The following is a 16,548-nucleotide window of genomic DNA, read 5'->3' as shown; positions in this document are numbered from 1 at the left end:
GAAGTTCAGCATAAGGGAAGTTTATAGAATCATTAATAAATTTTAAAAAACAGTTTATCATTCGCCCAAGTGGCAGGTAGCCACTGAGCTGAAAAAAAGAAACATTTTGGTCTGTTAAATTTTGCATAGTAAAACAGTAAAAGTTATTCTTATCTCCACTGTCTGGAAGCTACAAAGGGAAAAAAAGGGCAATACACCAATTTCATGATCGTGCATAGAATTTTATGTGGAGAAAAGCCTAAATCAACATAGAGAAACATTATAGATTATAATAAAGACATAAATCTGAAAATAAGCTTGATGGTACCTAGTAAGGGGAATGGAGAGAAATTGAGAAAGAGTGACCTTTACTGGGCTTCCTCATAGAATGGGCTTCTTCCAATTAAATGTAGTCTAAGTTCTTCATCGTAAGTAGAAGCTGAGGCAAGCTGTTGCCAGTCTTTACCTTTAGACTACAACCCCAGTCACTTTAACTATTCTTTGACTCCTGTAGTTACTTTCTTTTCCCTCCTCTTGCTCCATAACTAAAACAAAAATTATTAATTTTTTCAGTGCCATGAACCCATCTGACAGTCTGATGAAGCCCATGGACTCTTCAGAATCATGCTTTGAAGTATATTAAATGAAATGTATAGAATTACCCAGAAAACCAATTATATGAGATATAGTTATGTAATAAAGTTAAGCACACAGACTTCAGTTTAAGATTCCTTTCTCCAAATCTATAAACCACATGGCTTCTAATAAGCTTCTGGAATGCCTCTTCTTATACCTGGCAAAGAGTCAGCCTCTGTCAAAAGTATGTTATACAGAGATATGCTTCCCTATGAGTCTTACTTTATTGATTTTTAACCACAATGTAGATATATGATTTTTAAAAGGCATTTAAAAGTGGGCTCTATTTAAGTATTGTGCTCAGCTTTACCCAAACATTAACACTTACCCAAACTTACTGATTATCCAAGGTAGAATTGGTCTCAGAGATATTTTGCTACTAATCCAGACATGACCAGCATTATAATATTACTGTCAAACAGTCAACTAGTTTCCAATTGAAAGACTTCCAGTAATGGGGAAACCAGCCTTTCCTAATTTAGCCTGATTCCTTTTTGGTCAACTCCAAAAGGAAAGGATTGCCAATATCCAACAGAAACATATTTTTTTTCTATTGTGCAGTACTAACTGCTCTTAATCCAACCTGTAAATGAACAGGAATCACTCAAGACTACTCAACTAGTAGTCATTTGGGTTTCTTTGAATGTTTTTATTACCTCTCAAAATATCCCATATCTCTTGTACCTCTTTGCAACTTCCAGTGATTTATTCTATTTCTGCACTCTGAGGCCAAAAAGAACAAGCTTAGTCCTTCTTCTACATGAAAGCACTTCGTGTGCTTAAAGACATCTATCTTGTTTTCCTGCAAACTTCTCTTCCCTATTCTAAGTATCTCTAGTTCCTTCAAATAATAATCATTTGGCATGGTCTTGATGCCCATCACCATTTTGGTTTTCCTCCTCTGGAAACTCAACAGTTTATCGTTGTCCTGATTTAAGTGTGGAGTCCAGATCTGATTAGAATATTCCAAATAGGTTCTGTCCAGGGTAGAGGACAGCAGAGATTACATTCCTGGATGTATTTAGACAAATGGAAATTCCAGAAGAAACATGCCCAATGATGCATGTTCTATTTATCTTCCAATTCTGATTGGTCACTACACTCATATGGCAAGATACTGTCATCATATTTAAATGGGAACAGTTGGGTACATTTTTTAAAAGTTAGCCTTATATTCATCTTCCTTTAGATCTATGTAGTGGACTGATTATAAAACTAAAGTATCTCTGCTAGTCTTTCCCATCAATACAAGTACTCAGTTCTTTAGTATTCAAGTAATTCAATCTGCCTTCGCTATGTTCTTTTTCTTATCAATATGTGGCAGCTGCCACAGCAGAAAACCTCATGGCTTTGAAGCCAAGGCAAATGCCTGCTCGTTTGCTTCCTTATTCATCACATTTGGAGGTCCCAGATGTTCTTTTTAAAGGATGTCTCACTCAAAAACTAACATCTTTATTTTGGGAATCCAAGGTGTTAACAGTAGCAGCTAGCTGATAAATTACATTATGGAAGTATGAAAGATGGCAATCAAGAGACAAGGATTGGACTGATGGCCTGGTTTGAAATAGTGGTTGGGGCAGTTGTGTAGTGATTGGGGGGGGGGTAGGGATCTATAATTGTTGTTCAATCATTGTAGTCTTGCCCAATTCTTCCTAATCCCATTTTGGGGTTTTCTTGGCAAAGATGCTGGAGTGGCTTGCCATTTCCTTCTCCAGATCATTTTAGAAATGAAGAACTAAAACAAGCAAGGTTAAATAGCTTGCCCTGTGTCATACATCTAGTAAGTATCTGAGGCCAGATTTGAACTCATGAAGATGAGTCTTCCTGATTTCAAGCTGAATGCCCTATCCACAATACCACTAGTTGTGTTATTGCATTTTTCTTCTTGCAAGTCAAGAATTTCAGGGTTCCTATACTGTGTAAATTCCATAAATAGTTTCTCCTAATTATTCTAGAGCTCTGAGTTTAGAAATTTAAAGTGAAATAAAGTATTTGCAGGTTTTTCTCTAGAATTTATGTGAATTTGTTTTAAAAATTATTTCAGGAATAAGGTGAGTGATGATTTTTTTGGTTGTTATACACACACACACATATAAACTACTTAACTCACATGTAAAATTTTAAGAAAGTTCTTTGCTCGTGATTTCTATATTTCTTAAAATATATTTAATATAAATTAGAAGCAAATAACACTTATTTTAAATATATATTCTAGACTCTGGGCCGTGATTGAATAGATGGATATGGTCACATTCATTTATTCAATAGGCATCTATTAAGCCACTGCCATACATAAAGCTCTTACTATAGGTATGTGTGATTTCAAAGATATAGTCAAAGAATTTGAAATTCATATGTATCTATATACATATGTAGATAAATGACAAAACAGGAAGTTATTCAAAATATGATTAACTAGAATAGTAAATAAGTAGAAAGAGTTAAAAGATAGCTAAAAGTCCATTTTTCCTCCCCATAGGCAACTGAACACTTTTTTTGCATTAGGATTTTGGCAAGAATCTGTTATTTGTGCCCCAATATTAGCTAGTATTCCCTCCTGAGGCAAAAGACCATTGTAAATGTTTCTTAAGTAACTATACCCTCAGAGTAACTAGAGATTGTGCAATTAGGTAGTATTCCATGAGAGTTAGTGACAAAAACAATTAATAATTGAGACCTTGTTGACATCAAGTATGGAAGGAAAAGAGAATTTTGCAGTCATCTACAGGAAGAGTATTATGTTTGTGTTTTTGTCTATGCCAAGTAATAGCTATATTCAAACAAAAAAAGTTGACTTTCCAATTGGAGAAGATGACAACTGGCCAGAGGAATACATATCTATTCTGTAAGTTATTAAGGAGGATGAAGAATCCTTGGATAAAATAAGATAAAATAAAATGTGATCATAGAGAAGAAAGAGAAGTTTTGATAAAACTTTGGAGCTCTGTTATAGATACAATATTCTTTTTGTAGGAAAGTTAGGTTTCTTAAGAAAGAATCATCTTCTGCTTTAAATAGATAAAGGGAACAGGGGAGTTACATTGTCAAAAAAAAGATACACTCATGCAAGGACATCTAGGAACTGGAGGATAAGTGCAATTGGAGAATATTTGAGTTAAGTAATTCATGAAGGGATAGTCAGAAGCAATATAATTATGACAACTCACAAAAGACTTCTTTTTCAGAAGGAGTAAATAGATGAATTCAAGAAACATCATCCACCATGAAAGGCTAATAGTGTACTTATGAGAACTTCAATATCCAACCATTTTGCTGGTGCTTGCTGGTTGATAAAATGAGAACATTTGATAACATTCAACTACCTGTGGTAGTTTATTTCTTTGAAAATCAGAGGAAGGATAAATCAGAAAGAATTGATTTTTGAAGTAGACATGATACGATCTTTGAGAAATAACTGATGAGTCTTAGAATCTCTGATAAAGAGAACACTGAGTATAATCTGATACATCTTCAATTTTGTAAGCATGATTTTTTAGGATGTCTTTGGAAGATATAATCCTGTGATCAAAAATTCTGGAGGGGAATCTGGTTCAAGAGGGAAGCTCTCAAGAATGAAATTCTTACAACCATAAAGCAATCTCATTAAAAGAGTTCCTAAGAAAACATATGAAATCACATTACTATTCCATAGGAATTAAAAGTTAAAATGACTTCTAAGGAACTAAGGTCCCTATCATCTGTTTCAGGTCTGTTGCAGAAGCCACTGAAGTTGACCTGAACATGAGAGTGGGCCTGCATACAGGCCGTGTCCTATGTGGGGTGCTAGGACTTCGAAAGTGGCAATATGATGTCTGGTCAAATGATGTGACTCTAGCAAATGTAATGGAGACTGGAGGATTACCTGGGTGAGTCTTAGAAAACTATACTGTTTACAATAGTAAAGTATTGTTTATTGGGGGTTCTTTGGTAGGTTTTCATATATAAGAATAGAGCTTAAAATTTATTTTATAAGAAAATTAGTATGAAATCCAATCTTTAAAGGTGGAAAAAAACAATAAAAATAAGGGCATATATGAGTGTTTGTATATATATGCATATAGCTATATAATTGACTTTGGAAATTAATGATAGACACATTCTATGTATTAAATAAATTAAAAATCATTCCCAAGGACTTTCTAAAGTTGTTATCACTAATTCATTTGTTCATATAAAGTTAATCAATAAGTATTGATTACATGCCTACTTGGTGGTATAGATTATGTTAAAGTCTAGGAAAAAAATAATGTTTTCTTCATCTCATCTTAACATCTTTCCTTTAGTCTCATTTATCTTTTGATTGAACAGATCTGACTTAAAAATCCATTGAATTTTCAACAAGTGGCTTGAGGCACTTTCCTTGCTTCCTTCCCTTCCATCTCTCCTTATCTTTCTTTCTCATTCTCCCCTTTTCTCTCTTTCTCTTTGTCCTTTTTACTTCTTTTTTTCTTTTTCCTACCTTCTTTCCCTTTCTTTCTCCCAAGTTCCATGTAGACCTACCTAATCTTAATTCTATTTCTTTTCCTTTCATTTCTCCCTTCATTTTTCTTTACTTCCCATCTGTTCTCTCTTTCCCTTTACTGTCATGTTTCCTTTCTCTATCCCATTCATCTCTTTCCTTTCCCTTTTCCCTTTCTCAGTCCCTTTCTTTTATTTCTGTCCCTTAATCTTTTTTTAGTCTCCTCTCTCTCTTGCCCTCTCCTCCCAAACAAGAGCCACAGCACAAGAAGACCGAGAACCACTGGCATAAACATACATTGCCAGGTCAAATAATTAGGCAGAACTGATTACGAGATTTCTCTATCCTAGGGCCTGAGGATTAGTGGGTTTTTTAATGGAAAAAATGTTTTTGTTGGCCCGTGTCCCCTAGTGCTGAAGGAACTACTTAGTAGTAACTTTGGTGATCTGGAGTTACACTTAGTCACACTTTCAGGCTGCTGAGATAACAGTGCTTTCAGGGCTGCCTTCCAGCTCTTTCCATCCCTAAGCTTAGGGATGAATCTATAAATTGATTATAGCTCTCTTTTTGGCAAGCATTTGGGAGCTAATTCCAACCCAAAGGGATGAAAGGGCTTCCTCCTCCTAAAGGGATAATAAAAACAAAGACTGTGATTTTTATTCTTTGAAATATTTTCCTATTTCATCTTGGACACAAAAATGAGTTAACTATTAATAAGAATTTGAGGTTATAAAAGAAAAATATTAATACCAATTCTGTACTCTATACTATTATCCTTAAGTTTTCAAACAATTTTATTTAATTTAACATTAATCTCTAAGCAAGTCATTTCTAACTTGTAATGAGAGAAATGTTCAAACTGGCAGAATAGCCTATTCCCACCTCCACATGACTCTCTCCCCCAAGATAATTTCTGGGAAAATTTATAGAAATCCTGAGGAAGAATAATATATGTTAAAATATAACCTGGGCTAGAGCATAGGAAATGACTTCTGTTCCATAGATAGCTTAACCTTTTTCGTGGAGAACAGTGGGCACCAATATTTCCAGGTACATGGAGACATAATGATATTAATAGGTCAAAAGTTACTGTATTAAAAGAATAGACCATCAAAAAATAATAATAAGTAGTATTTATATAGTTGTTTAAAGTTTGTAAAGTACTTTACAAATATTATTTCATTTTATATTCACAACTACCATGGAAATTAGTTGCTATCATTATTCCCATATTATAGATGAGGAAACTGAGGCAGACAGGTTAAATGATTTGCTTAAAATCACATAACTATTAATGTCTGAGGCTAGATTTGAACTCAGCTCTTCCTGACTCCAAGTTCATCACTTTATCCCTTATGCTGCCTCCTTATCTTAATCCATTTTCCTAAAGGGGGAAAAATGTTCTTGACCTAATGTCCACCTTCCCTACATGCCTTCAAAGAATTTGTATCAGATGTCACAATTTCCAAGGAATTAGGCAGGGGGGTGAGATTACTATGATTTTGATGTAACTGGGTTCGAGTTGGAAGGTTTTAATGGAATTTCCCAAACTATATGGTGAAATGATTCTACTTTGTTCCTTTTTCTTATTTCCTTTTTTTTCCATTTTCTCATAATCCCCCCATTTCTTGTCCTTTTCTCTTCTCCTATCTTTTTAAAAATGCATTTTAATGATTATCTTTTGTTTTTATATTGTCTGAATTTCTCCCAACATCCCTCTCTTCTCCCTTCCATGATAATCATCCTTTGGGGGAAAAAAAGATTTTTCTTAAAGAAACAGAAGAAAAGAAAAAATAATTAGCAAAACTGGTCCATACATCAAAAAAAGTCTGAAAATATATCCTATTTATGGACCTCCCATCTCGGCAAAGGAGTATAATGGTAGCTTTTCATATCTCTTTATTGGGACCAAGCTTAGTTTTATTTTAAATAATTCTGCAATATTCACTTTGGTTCATATGTTCCTTCCTAATTTCTCCTTTTCGTTCCTCTCTCTTCTCTGTTATGTATCTTTGCTTTCTGTTTTACCTACCTTTCTTCCCCTTTCTTTAAGGTGACTCACCTTTGTATATGTGGAAAGATTAAATATTAAATTTAGTGTTTACTATGACCTTTCTATGAAAGCAATATTCTATTTATGGGCCTTCTTACACTTTACCTGAGGTAAAGTCTCAAAATGTTTTGACCTAGTCCTGACAATAGTATCTCCAATGGAGACTTCAAAATAGTGAAAATTGAGTTTTGCAGTGGCCAGGAACTCTTGTAATGTTTTTCTTTCAGAACATCTCCTCCTTTTTTATAGGAAGGTTCATATCACAAAGACGACCTTAGAGTGCCTAAATGGGGACTATGAGGTAGAACCAGGTTTTGGACATGAGAGGAACAGTTTCTTGAAAAAACACAATATTGAAACCTTTTTTATTGTACCATCCCATCGGAGAAAGGTAGGCAAAGTTTTGCCTCTTCTTTTCTGAATTGTTAAACTGCCTATTTGAAGTTCTTTTTTTTAAAGAATGTATATGCTTCTACTTTCAAATCTGTAGCTCTTACATCCTCTGAACAGCTGCCCTTAGCATCTAGGTGTGAATAAAGGGACTGATGATATCCACAGAATTCAATCCTTGGAATTTCCTTTTTTATGTATATAAAATCATCACACTTGATACACAGCAGAACATCTATTATGAGATCTATAGCTTGGTATAATGTATTTGGAGTCACACTAGCTGGGTTACCAAAGACAAGACACTTAAACCTTCTGAGCCTCAGTCTCATTATTTGTAAAGAATGAGTTAAAATCCATAAATATGAAATGATAAGCACTAAGATATTATCAATTAGATATTATTTAATAGATAATTATTGGATTTTTATTATGCTAGTTATCAGTAGAAGCAAAACAAAATATGCTGCAAGAAACAGCTATTAATTCTTCCAATAAAAATGGCATCCCTCCTTTGTATAGTGAGATATAGAATTAAGTCATTAGGATTGCCACCAACTACCATTTTAATCTCTGTCAAGTCATATAACCTCAATAAGCCACCATTTCCTCATCTGTAAAATATTGATAATAATACTAACTTGATGGTGGTTTTTAAACCTTAAAATCAAAGAGAAATATATTATAATTAAAGCATTGGCATTGGCACTTTTTAGTTTAAGGAAGATATTGAAGAGAAGCATTTCACATGTTAGACTATATTGCAACACAAATCATGGCACACTGATGAAACATCTGGATAATTTAAACAAATCAGAAACTACCAGGAAAAAATAATAGACTTTTCCATTTAAACTTTCTAATGAATAGCAAGTTAACCCTCTCAAAAAGTCAAATGCTTACCTCTGTCATTGGACAGAATCTCCCTCCTGTGCATACTTGCCTGAATAGCATGGTTGCACTACCATATTATAATAGATAACTGCTTCTGCAGCTTATCTCAAAGAGTTCATTTGCAAAGGTACCCAAGTCAGCATCCATCTGTTTTTCAGGAAAAATTAATGGAAGCTGAGCCGACTCTCATCTGTTTGGATTTTGAAACTACTCCAATAGTCAGATTCACTGATTGATTTATCATAAGACTGTGAAATGCAAGTGTTAGCTTCCCCATGGTTGCATCAATGAGTGATTTGTGGAAATGGTAAACATCTCAGCCAACATGGTTCCCTGGTTCCCATCCATGAAAAATCTCTCAGAATGGCAGGAAAATTTCTTCACAAATTGCACTCTGGAAAGCCAGCAAGTTCACAGACTAGTCAATATGTCACTTTGCAACCCACCACTGTATAACACAGACATTTCCAACAGTAGTGTGCATCAATCAAAGCGATGTTTCATTCTATAGATTTAAATATTTCTGGTGCCCTGGAAATGTGCCTTATATTTCTTTAAATAAGAATATAGAAGAATATGTTCGACTTAAAAGATATTCTGTTAATATTTGCTGATGCGAGATTTCCTATGGCAGGACACAATTGTAACCTTAAAGCACACCGAGGTCTGGAATCCAAATTTCTAATGCTTTATAGATGTGAAAACAGACCAGGAGAGGGATAGTAATATGCCCAATTTTACACAGGCAGTAAATAGTAGAATTCATTGCTAAATGTTACTTCAGTCAGTTGTCATGAATAAGAGGATGAAAGGGTCATAAAAATTTAGAGAATTTGTGTAGCTAAAGATATCATGTTATTGTTTAATGTAGAACAAATTCTTCTCTTGCCTCAGCTGTTGCCCACTGTTGGAAATTGTATTCATACTGTTGAGTATAGAATCTTCTTAGTACAGTAGATGTAGTAGCTAAACAAGGCATTCTGGTAAATTAACCAGCTTCCAAAAGTGTCCTTTTTAATGACTTAGGGAGTGGATATTTATAGAAGCATATGACTCACCATGTTTTCTTCCCAACTCTCTACTGCTAAAATATGGTCATACATGAGAATATGCTTTTGTCTTTTGCATATCTCTTACATTTATCCCAAAATAAAAACATTGATTTAATGTTATGAAACATGAAAGCCAGGGCATAGATAATCAAGCCTTTTTTAGAGTCACAAACATTCCTTTTGTGTTTTGGCAATGTGTAAGTTAAATTAACCTTATATTCTCCCAAAGAAATCTAGAGAAAGAATACTTCTTCACCAGAGTGTGTTTGTGACTCAAAATGGAAAGTTGGCACATGTTACAAATGAACCATGTACTAATTATTCCAAAATTAGATGTTAGACTATTCTCAGAAGTTTTATTTTTGTTTTGCTTTTACTTAAACCATTAACACTCTAGTTTCAAATGCTTTATGTATTTATTACTTCAATATTTACTCATAGACACATAGAACTGTAGGCAGGGTATACCCATATACCCAGAGGGAGAGTTCCCATTAGCCCTTCCACTTTCCCTCAGGGCAGATACAAAAGTGAATTCTCCCTCAAGGTATGCTATGAAAACTATTTTTGCATTTACTCTTCCTGTGGAAATGAAGCAAGATGGCATATGGGATATAGCTGGCCTGGATGCCAAGAAAACCTACCTTTTGTCCATATCTGTCACTTATTGACTGATCCTAGGCAAGTCACTTACCTCTATGTATTCTTGGTAACTCTCTAAGACTATAGATTGCAAAGAAGGTGCTGATATGCTTTGGAAGAGGGAATTTCCTTACCTGATAGTTCCCTGTGCCAGGGAAATCATTGGTGTAGTCCTTTTCCCTTTGTCATTGAAATTTCTTTGGAATCTTCCAAACATACCCCAAAATTAAGGGATTAGATATTCATTTTGCTCTTCTTCTATATGGTCGCTGTGTCAATTTTCCTAGCATGACCTAATTATTAGTAAGAGCAAATTTTTTTTCAAGACATTTGAAGAACTTCTTCCAAAAACACTGAACTAAATTCATGTGCCTTCTAAACTCAAGTCTTCATGTTTTCTGATTTAGCTGATATACAACTAGTCCACATTTTTAAAGCATTTTTAAAGAAATGATTGGGGGAAAGAAGCTGTGATTTAAAGTTCAGCCTTCCTCAAAAAATAAGGACAATAAAATTCCCTCTCTCGGTTTAAGATGAATGGAAGCCAAATGATTTTCCACAAAATTTTCTAATAACCGTCTTTTACTCTCTATAATATAATCCTCTACCATGGCATTTAGTTTATAAGAGGTTCAATTTGGACTCTGATCAAGATGATTTAGGTTCCTCAAAAGCCAGGTTAGAGTGTTCATCCAAGTCAAGTCAAGTCAATGTACAATTATTAATCAGCTAATATGTGTCTGGCACTGTGCTAAGAAAAGCTAAAACTTAATCCTTGCCTTCAAGGAATTCACAGTTTAATGGAGGAGGCAGCATGCAATAGATGATGTACAAACAGGATATATACAGGATAAATTATAGATAATCTCAAAAGAAGACTATTAGCATTAAGGGGAATTAGGAAAAGATCTTTATAGAAGTGGGGTTTGAGCTGAGACTGAGAAGATAGAGTTGATGAAGGAAAGAATTCTAAATAAGAATAACCAGTTAATTTGATTGGAGTCCAGAGATAAGAGTGTCTTTTAAGAGGAAGGACAAGGAGGCCAGTGTCTCTGAGCTGCAGAATATAATGGGAGTGCAAGTAGAATAGAGGAAGGAAGGGAAATAGAAGAAGACTGAAAAAGTCAGCAGGTAACAGGTTATGGAGATCTTTAAAAGTCAAACACTGGATTTTATATTAGATCCAAGAGGTCATAGAGAAACACTGGAGTTTATTGACTAGGAGGATGACATCATCAGATCCACACTTTAGGAAAATCAATTTAACAGCAAAATGGAGGATGGATTGGAGATGGAAGAGAACTGAGGCAGGCAGAACTATCAGTAGGCTGCTGCAATAATCCATACATGAGAGGACAGCTGGGTGGCTCAGTGGATTGAGAGTCAAGCCGAGAGATAGGAGTTTCTAGGTTCAAATCCCGTCTCGGACATCTCCTAGCTGTGTAACTCTGGGCAAGTCATTTAACCCCCATTGCCTAGCCTTTACCACTCTTCTGCCTTGGAACCAGTACACAATATTGATTCTAAGACAGAAGGTAAGGGTTTAAAAAAAATAATCCATGCATGAGATGATTAGGAGACTGTACCAGCATGGTGGAAGTCCTAAAGGAGAGATGTGGGCTTATAAAAGAGATGTTACTAAGGTAGAAATGACATTTGTTAGATCTGGAGGATGAGAGAGCAAGAAGCTGAGGATTATACCTAGGTCATAAGACTAGGTGACTAGAAGGACAGTGGCAGCCTCAATAGGAATAGAAAAGTTAGAAAGAAGTCAATCAGTCAATAAACATTTATTAAGTGTCTACTGTATCTTGAGCTACTAGTAGGAATTTTTTTTTTTAAAAAGAGACAAAAGACAGAGACTGCTTTCAGTGAGCTTACAGTCTAATGGAGAGACAACATTCAGACAAACATATACAAAGTAAACTATATATATATATATATATATTAATGCATATATATATATACAGGATAAATAATTGATAGAAGAAGGGAATTAGAATTAAGAGAGGTTGGAAAGACTACTAGGAAAAGAAGAGATTTTATTCAGGACTTAAAGGAATTCAGAGAAGACAATTAGAGAAGAGAAGGGAGCACTTTTCAAGAATGTGGGACAGCCAGAAAAAATTCCTAGATATGAAAATTGGATTATGTTGTTCATGGAACACCAAGAGGCCAGTGTTCCTGGATCAAAAAATACATGTAAGAAGTAAAAATATTGGAAAGGTAGGGAGGGGCTAAGTTATGAAGGCTTTTAAAGCCAAACAGAGTATTTTGTATTTGATCATAGAGACAATAAGGAACCACTGGAGGTTATTGAATAAGAAGGGGGACATGGTTGGACCTGTGCTTTAAGAAAAGCAGTATAGTGGCTAAATAGAAGATGGATTGGAGTGGGGTGAGCCTCAGCGCAGGCAGAACCCATCAGCAAACTATTACAATAGTTCAGTGAGTTCATTTGGGATATGTTGAGTTTGAAATGTGTTATGGCATATCCAATTCAAAATATTCCATAGGAAATTGGAGGTAGAGGTAAGAGAAAAAGACAAGTAGATATGAGAATCAATTGCATAACGATGACAGTTGATTATATGGGAGTTGATTAGACTATTAAGAAAAGTAATATAAAAGTAGAAGAAAAGAGAGACAGGACTGAGCCTTAAGGAACATCCATTGTTAGCAGGAGTAACTTAGATAATGATCCAGTAAAGAAGATTTAAAAAGATAAGTCAGAAAAAGAGGAGAGCCAGGAAAGAACAGAGGCTCAGAAATCTAAATAGAAGCAAATATCAAGAAGAAGGCAATTGACAATGTCAAAAGACGCAAGGAGGTTAAGGACAAGGATTGAGAAAACAACATTAAATTTGTTATTTAAGAGATCATTGGTAACTTTGAAGGGAACAGTTTCAAGTGAATGAAGAAGTAAAAAGTCATACTGCAGAAAAATTTTAAAATGAAAGGAGGGAAGTAGAGACACTGATTTAAAAGAGACCTCAAAGAATTTAATCATGAAAGATTAAAGGGAGATATAAGATTATAGCAAGCAAGGATGAACTGATCAAGTGAATTTTTTTGGAGGATAGCATAGGCATGGGCATACTTATAAGCAATAGCAAAGTAGCCAATAGACAAGAAAAGACTGAAGGTTAGTGAGAGAAGGAGCAATAAATATGGCAGTCTACCAGACATCCACAACATGGACCTAAAATTAAATGAAATTAAAGTAAGCAAATAGTGAATGAGTGGGAAAAAATTATAGATTTTTTTCTATATTTTAAAAAGAAAAAACCCTTACTTTAGTATCATTTCTAAGGCAGAAGAGGACCAATACCTAGGCAATCAGAGTTAAGTGACTTACCCAGAGTCATATAGCTAGGAAGTGTCTGAGGACATATTTGAACCTCTCAATTTCAGTCTTGGAGTTCTATCCATTGAGTTACTTATCTGCCTGATCATAGATTTTAAATCAGAGGTCCTGAACTTAATTTTATCTAATAAGGTATTTGTAAATAAGCTATTTGTCATCTCTGTGACTTTATTCATGTCACTTGCCTGTTGGACAAATGATGTCTAAAGTCCCTTACAACTCAAAGCTGGTCCTACCATTATCCTTACCCTGTGAATGCTTGTTCATCCATCTGTGGGGCCTCTCTGACTAAAGATGCTTAGTTTATTCTATTGCTCTGTATCCAACCCTGAAATTCATTTGGCAACAGTTCTTAGAAATATGGTCCTGAATATCAGAACTCTGCTGTGATTTTTTTCTGCGCATGCAACTAGAAGAAACAAAAATGGATTTCCAACCTGTCACGAAGTGAAGAACAATAAGGAAACATCTCATGTGTAATTTCTCTACTGAAAAAGGACATTGTGCTTTTTCTCTTCTGAGTCCTAAGACCTAGAAAATGAATAACACTAGTTTATGCCAATGAAAGATATGCTGACTTTACAATCATCACATGTTCCATGAATGAATACATTCCTAGAAAACTGAGGGGAAAACATGATGACCACTTAATATCAGATAGCAATCAAATCGCAAATGGTGTTCATAGTGAGAAGGATATTTACCAATGAATAATTTTCCAAAATATGTTTTTGGAATATCAGCTGCAAGCAGATTGGCAGAATTCTGGATTTAAGGGGAACACCTGGTGATCTACTGGAGGTCAGCAGTGGGCATTTTTCACTGAATAGTAAGGGATTTCAAAGAACTACTTGCCTGATTTCAGCATGTAGCTAAAGTTATATGCAATTTATGATGTAAAGCTATGTATGAGCTACAATTCAGGCATAAATAGTAGTATGGATAAAATCTATTTAAAACCAACTCAAGCAAATATGCATATATGTGTACATATACAGACATATTATATTCCTTGTCCTATGAAAACATTTCTTTATCAGAAAAAGAAATATTTTGAAATCTGTATGAAAATCAAAAAGGCAAGAGAAAGAAATTTGGGATGATTTCTGAAATCTATATTACTATTTTCATTATCTAATGGAAGAAAAAAAATATTTGTTTATGATGTTACTCAAATCCTCAAATACAGACACAATGACATTTCAGTTTTTAATATAAATGTATATATAGTATATGTGTATTATATACTTACACGTAATATATGCAGAAACAATAAGTCTATGTTCTAATAGAATCATAAATATAATCCATTTTTATTTGTATTTTCATCTGTAGGAAAGACTATTCTTTATCAATGAACTATTAATAATATAAAATTGATAGTGAAGTCCAGTAAATGCTTTTTTGAGTATCCAACCAAAGCATTATATGAAAAGATTACATTGGTAAAAACCAATCTGAGATTTAATAATAATAATCACTAGCATTTCTAGTACACTTTAAAGTTTGCAAGGTACTTTAAAATGTCTTATTTAATCCTTACACCAATTCTGTAAGGTGGGTGCTGCTATTGTTCCCGTGTTACAGATAAGGAAACTGAGGCAAGCAGAGGCTGTGACTTACCTAACATCACACAGATAATATCTGAGGCAAGATTTAAACTTAGGTCTTCCTGACTTGACTCTAAAATTATGTATAGAGGTACAAGTTTACATGTTTAGCACCCAAGGAAAAAATACTAGAAAGGACTGCCTTTCTTAAATGTGAAAATAAGTATTTCTTTGCAAGCAAAGGATCCTGGGAAACTTAGTTTCAGGTCATGTAGTGTGTTTAGGGTGTATTAATTCTTAGGAATGTGTGTGTATGTGTATCTATCTATTTAGATACATATACACACAGATGATGTGTGCATATGTGTATGTCTGTTTTGTTAATGATTCCCCAAGTTAATGTTGTATACAAAACATTTTACATAATAACATAAAGATTTTCTCTATCAAAAGGCAATTTCTTTGATTTGTGTTGTAATGAGATACTTAGTCTCCTAATATGTGTTCTAAATTGTTCCATTCAATATAGTTTCGGGGAATTAGAGCCTAGTTAAATTGAAAGCATCACTCATAGCTGAATATTGCAAATTGAATGAGTTTTAGACTAAATTCCTGGAGCCAATCAGGAACTCTTACCTTGGGGAATTGGTGAAGGCTTGGGTTTTCTAATGGGGCTCCATTTCATTTGGCAATCATAACAAGAGGGTACAGACTAGCAGTAGCCTTGTGTTCCCCCAGTCTCAGAGAAACTAAGGAGTCTAGGAGATGGGTATTCTCTCACTTGTTCTACAGATCAAGATCCCTGGACTAGATTCGTTAAAGAAGAACCCAAACCTCCAGGGGAGGAGATTATAAACCAGCCTGCTTTGTCCATGGTCCTGGGAGTGATTTGATGCTAAGTCACATCCTCTGAACTCTAGCACAACCACCACCCTCATCCCACCCCACCCTGGTAAAAGGGGATGTCTTAACCCATAGCATATGGAATGGAATCATACTTTTTAACTTACTGACTTGTGGCCTATTGGTTACCAAGTAGTTAGACTGAATGGCTTATAAAGTCCATTCCAGCTCTAAAATGAAAATCTGATGATTCTAAAGTAAACATATTTTATAATAATAAACACAAATAAGGATAGGGAGAGTCAGGGTTATATTCTGAAAGAAGACAAATCTTAGAATCAAGAGATATAGATATGAATCCCATCTCTGCACCAAATATCCATGATAACCAGATAGATATAAAGCATTTATTTTTTAAGCATTTACTATGTATTAATCTCTGTGCTGAGTACTGGAGATACCAAAATAAGAAAACAAGACAGTCTCTTCTCTCAAAGAGCTTCTCTTCTAATAGGGGAAGAAAGAAAAAGGTGAAAGGGGAGGTGTGAGAAGGGAGAGGGAAACTACGTGGAATAGACCAGAGAGTCACCTATAAGTGAAAAACACAGGGAGGCTGATGCTTCTTATGTAGTAAGTCCAGGCAGGGATTCACCAAACTGTAGAGTTTGGGGGGATAATCTTCA

General features: G+C 34.7%; 1 protein-coding gene across 2 annotated transcripts in view; it reads left to right on the top strand.

The window, feature by feature from the left end:
• ADCY1 (adenylate cyclase 1) overlaps window positions 1-16,548 on the top strand; it is a 367,557-nt gene that overhangs the window by 255,315 nt on the left and 95,694 nt on the right. For both annotated transcript variants that reach the window (XM_056804875.1, XM_056804876.1), the window contains 2 exons: window positions 4,323-4,481; window positions 7,377-7,518. In XM_056804875.1, coding sequence (XP_056660853.1) covers window positions 4,323-4,481; window positions 7,377-7,518 — 301 coding nt within the window. The remainder of the gene's footprint in view (window positions 1-4,322; window positions 4,482-7,376; window positions 7,519-16,548) is intronic.

Source organism: Monodelphis domestica, chromosome 7, assembly GCF_027887165.1.
Source record: "Monodelphis domestica isolate mMonDom1 chromosome 7, mMonDom1.pri, whole genome shotgun sequence".
Lineage (NCBI taxonomy): Eukaryota > Metazoa > Chordata > Mammalia > Didelphimorphia > Didelphidae > Monodelphis > Monodelphis domestica.
Note: the sequence above shows the minus strand (reverse complement) of the source record. Positions and strands in the feature narration are given on the sequence as shown.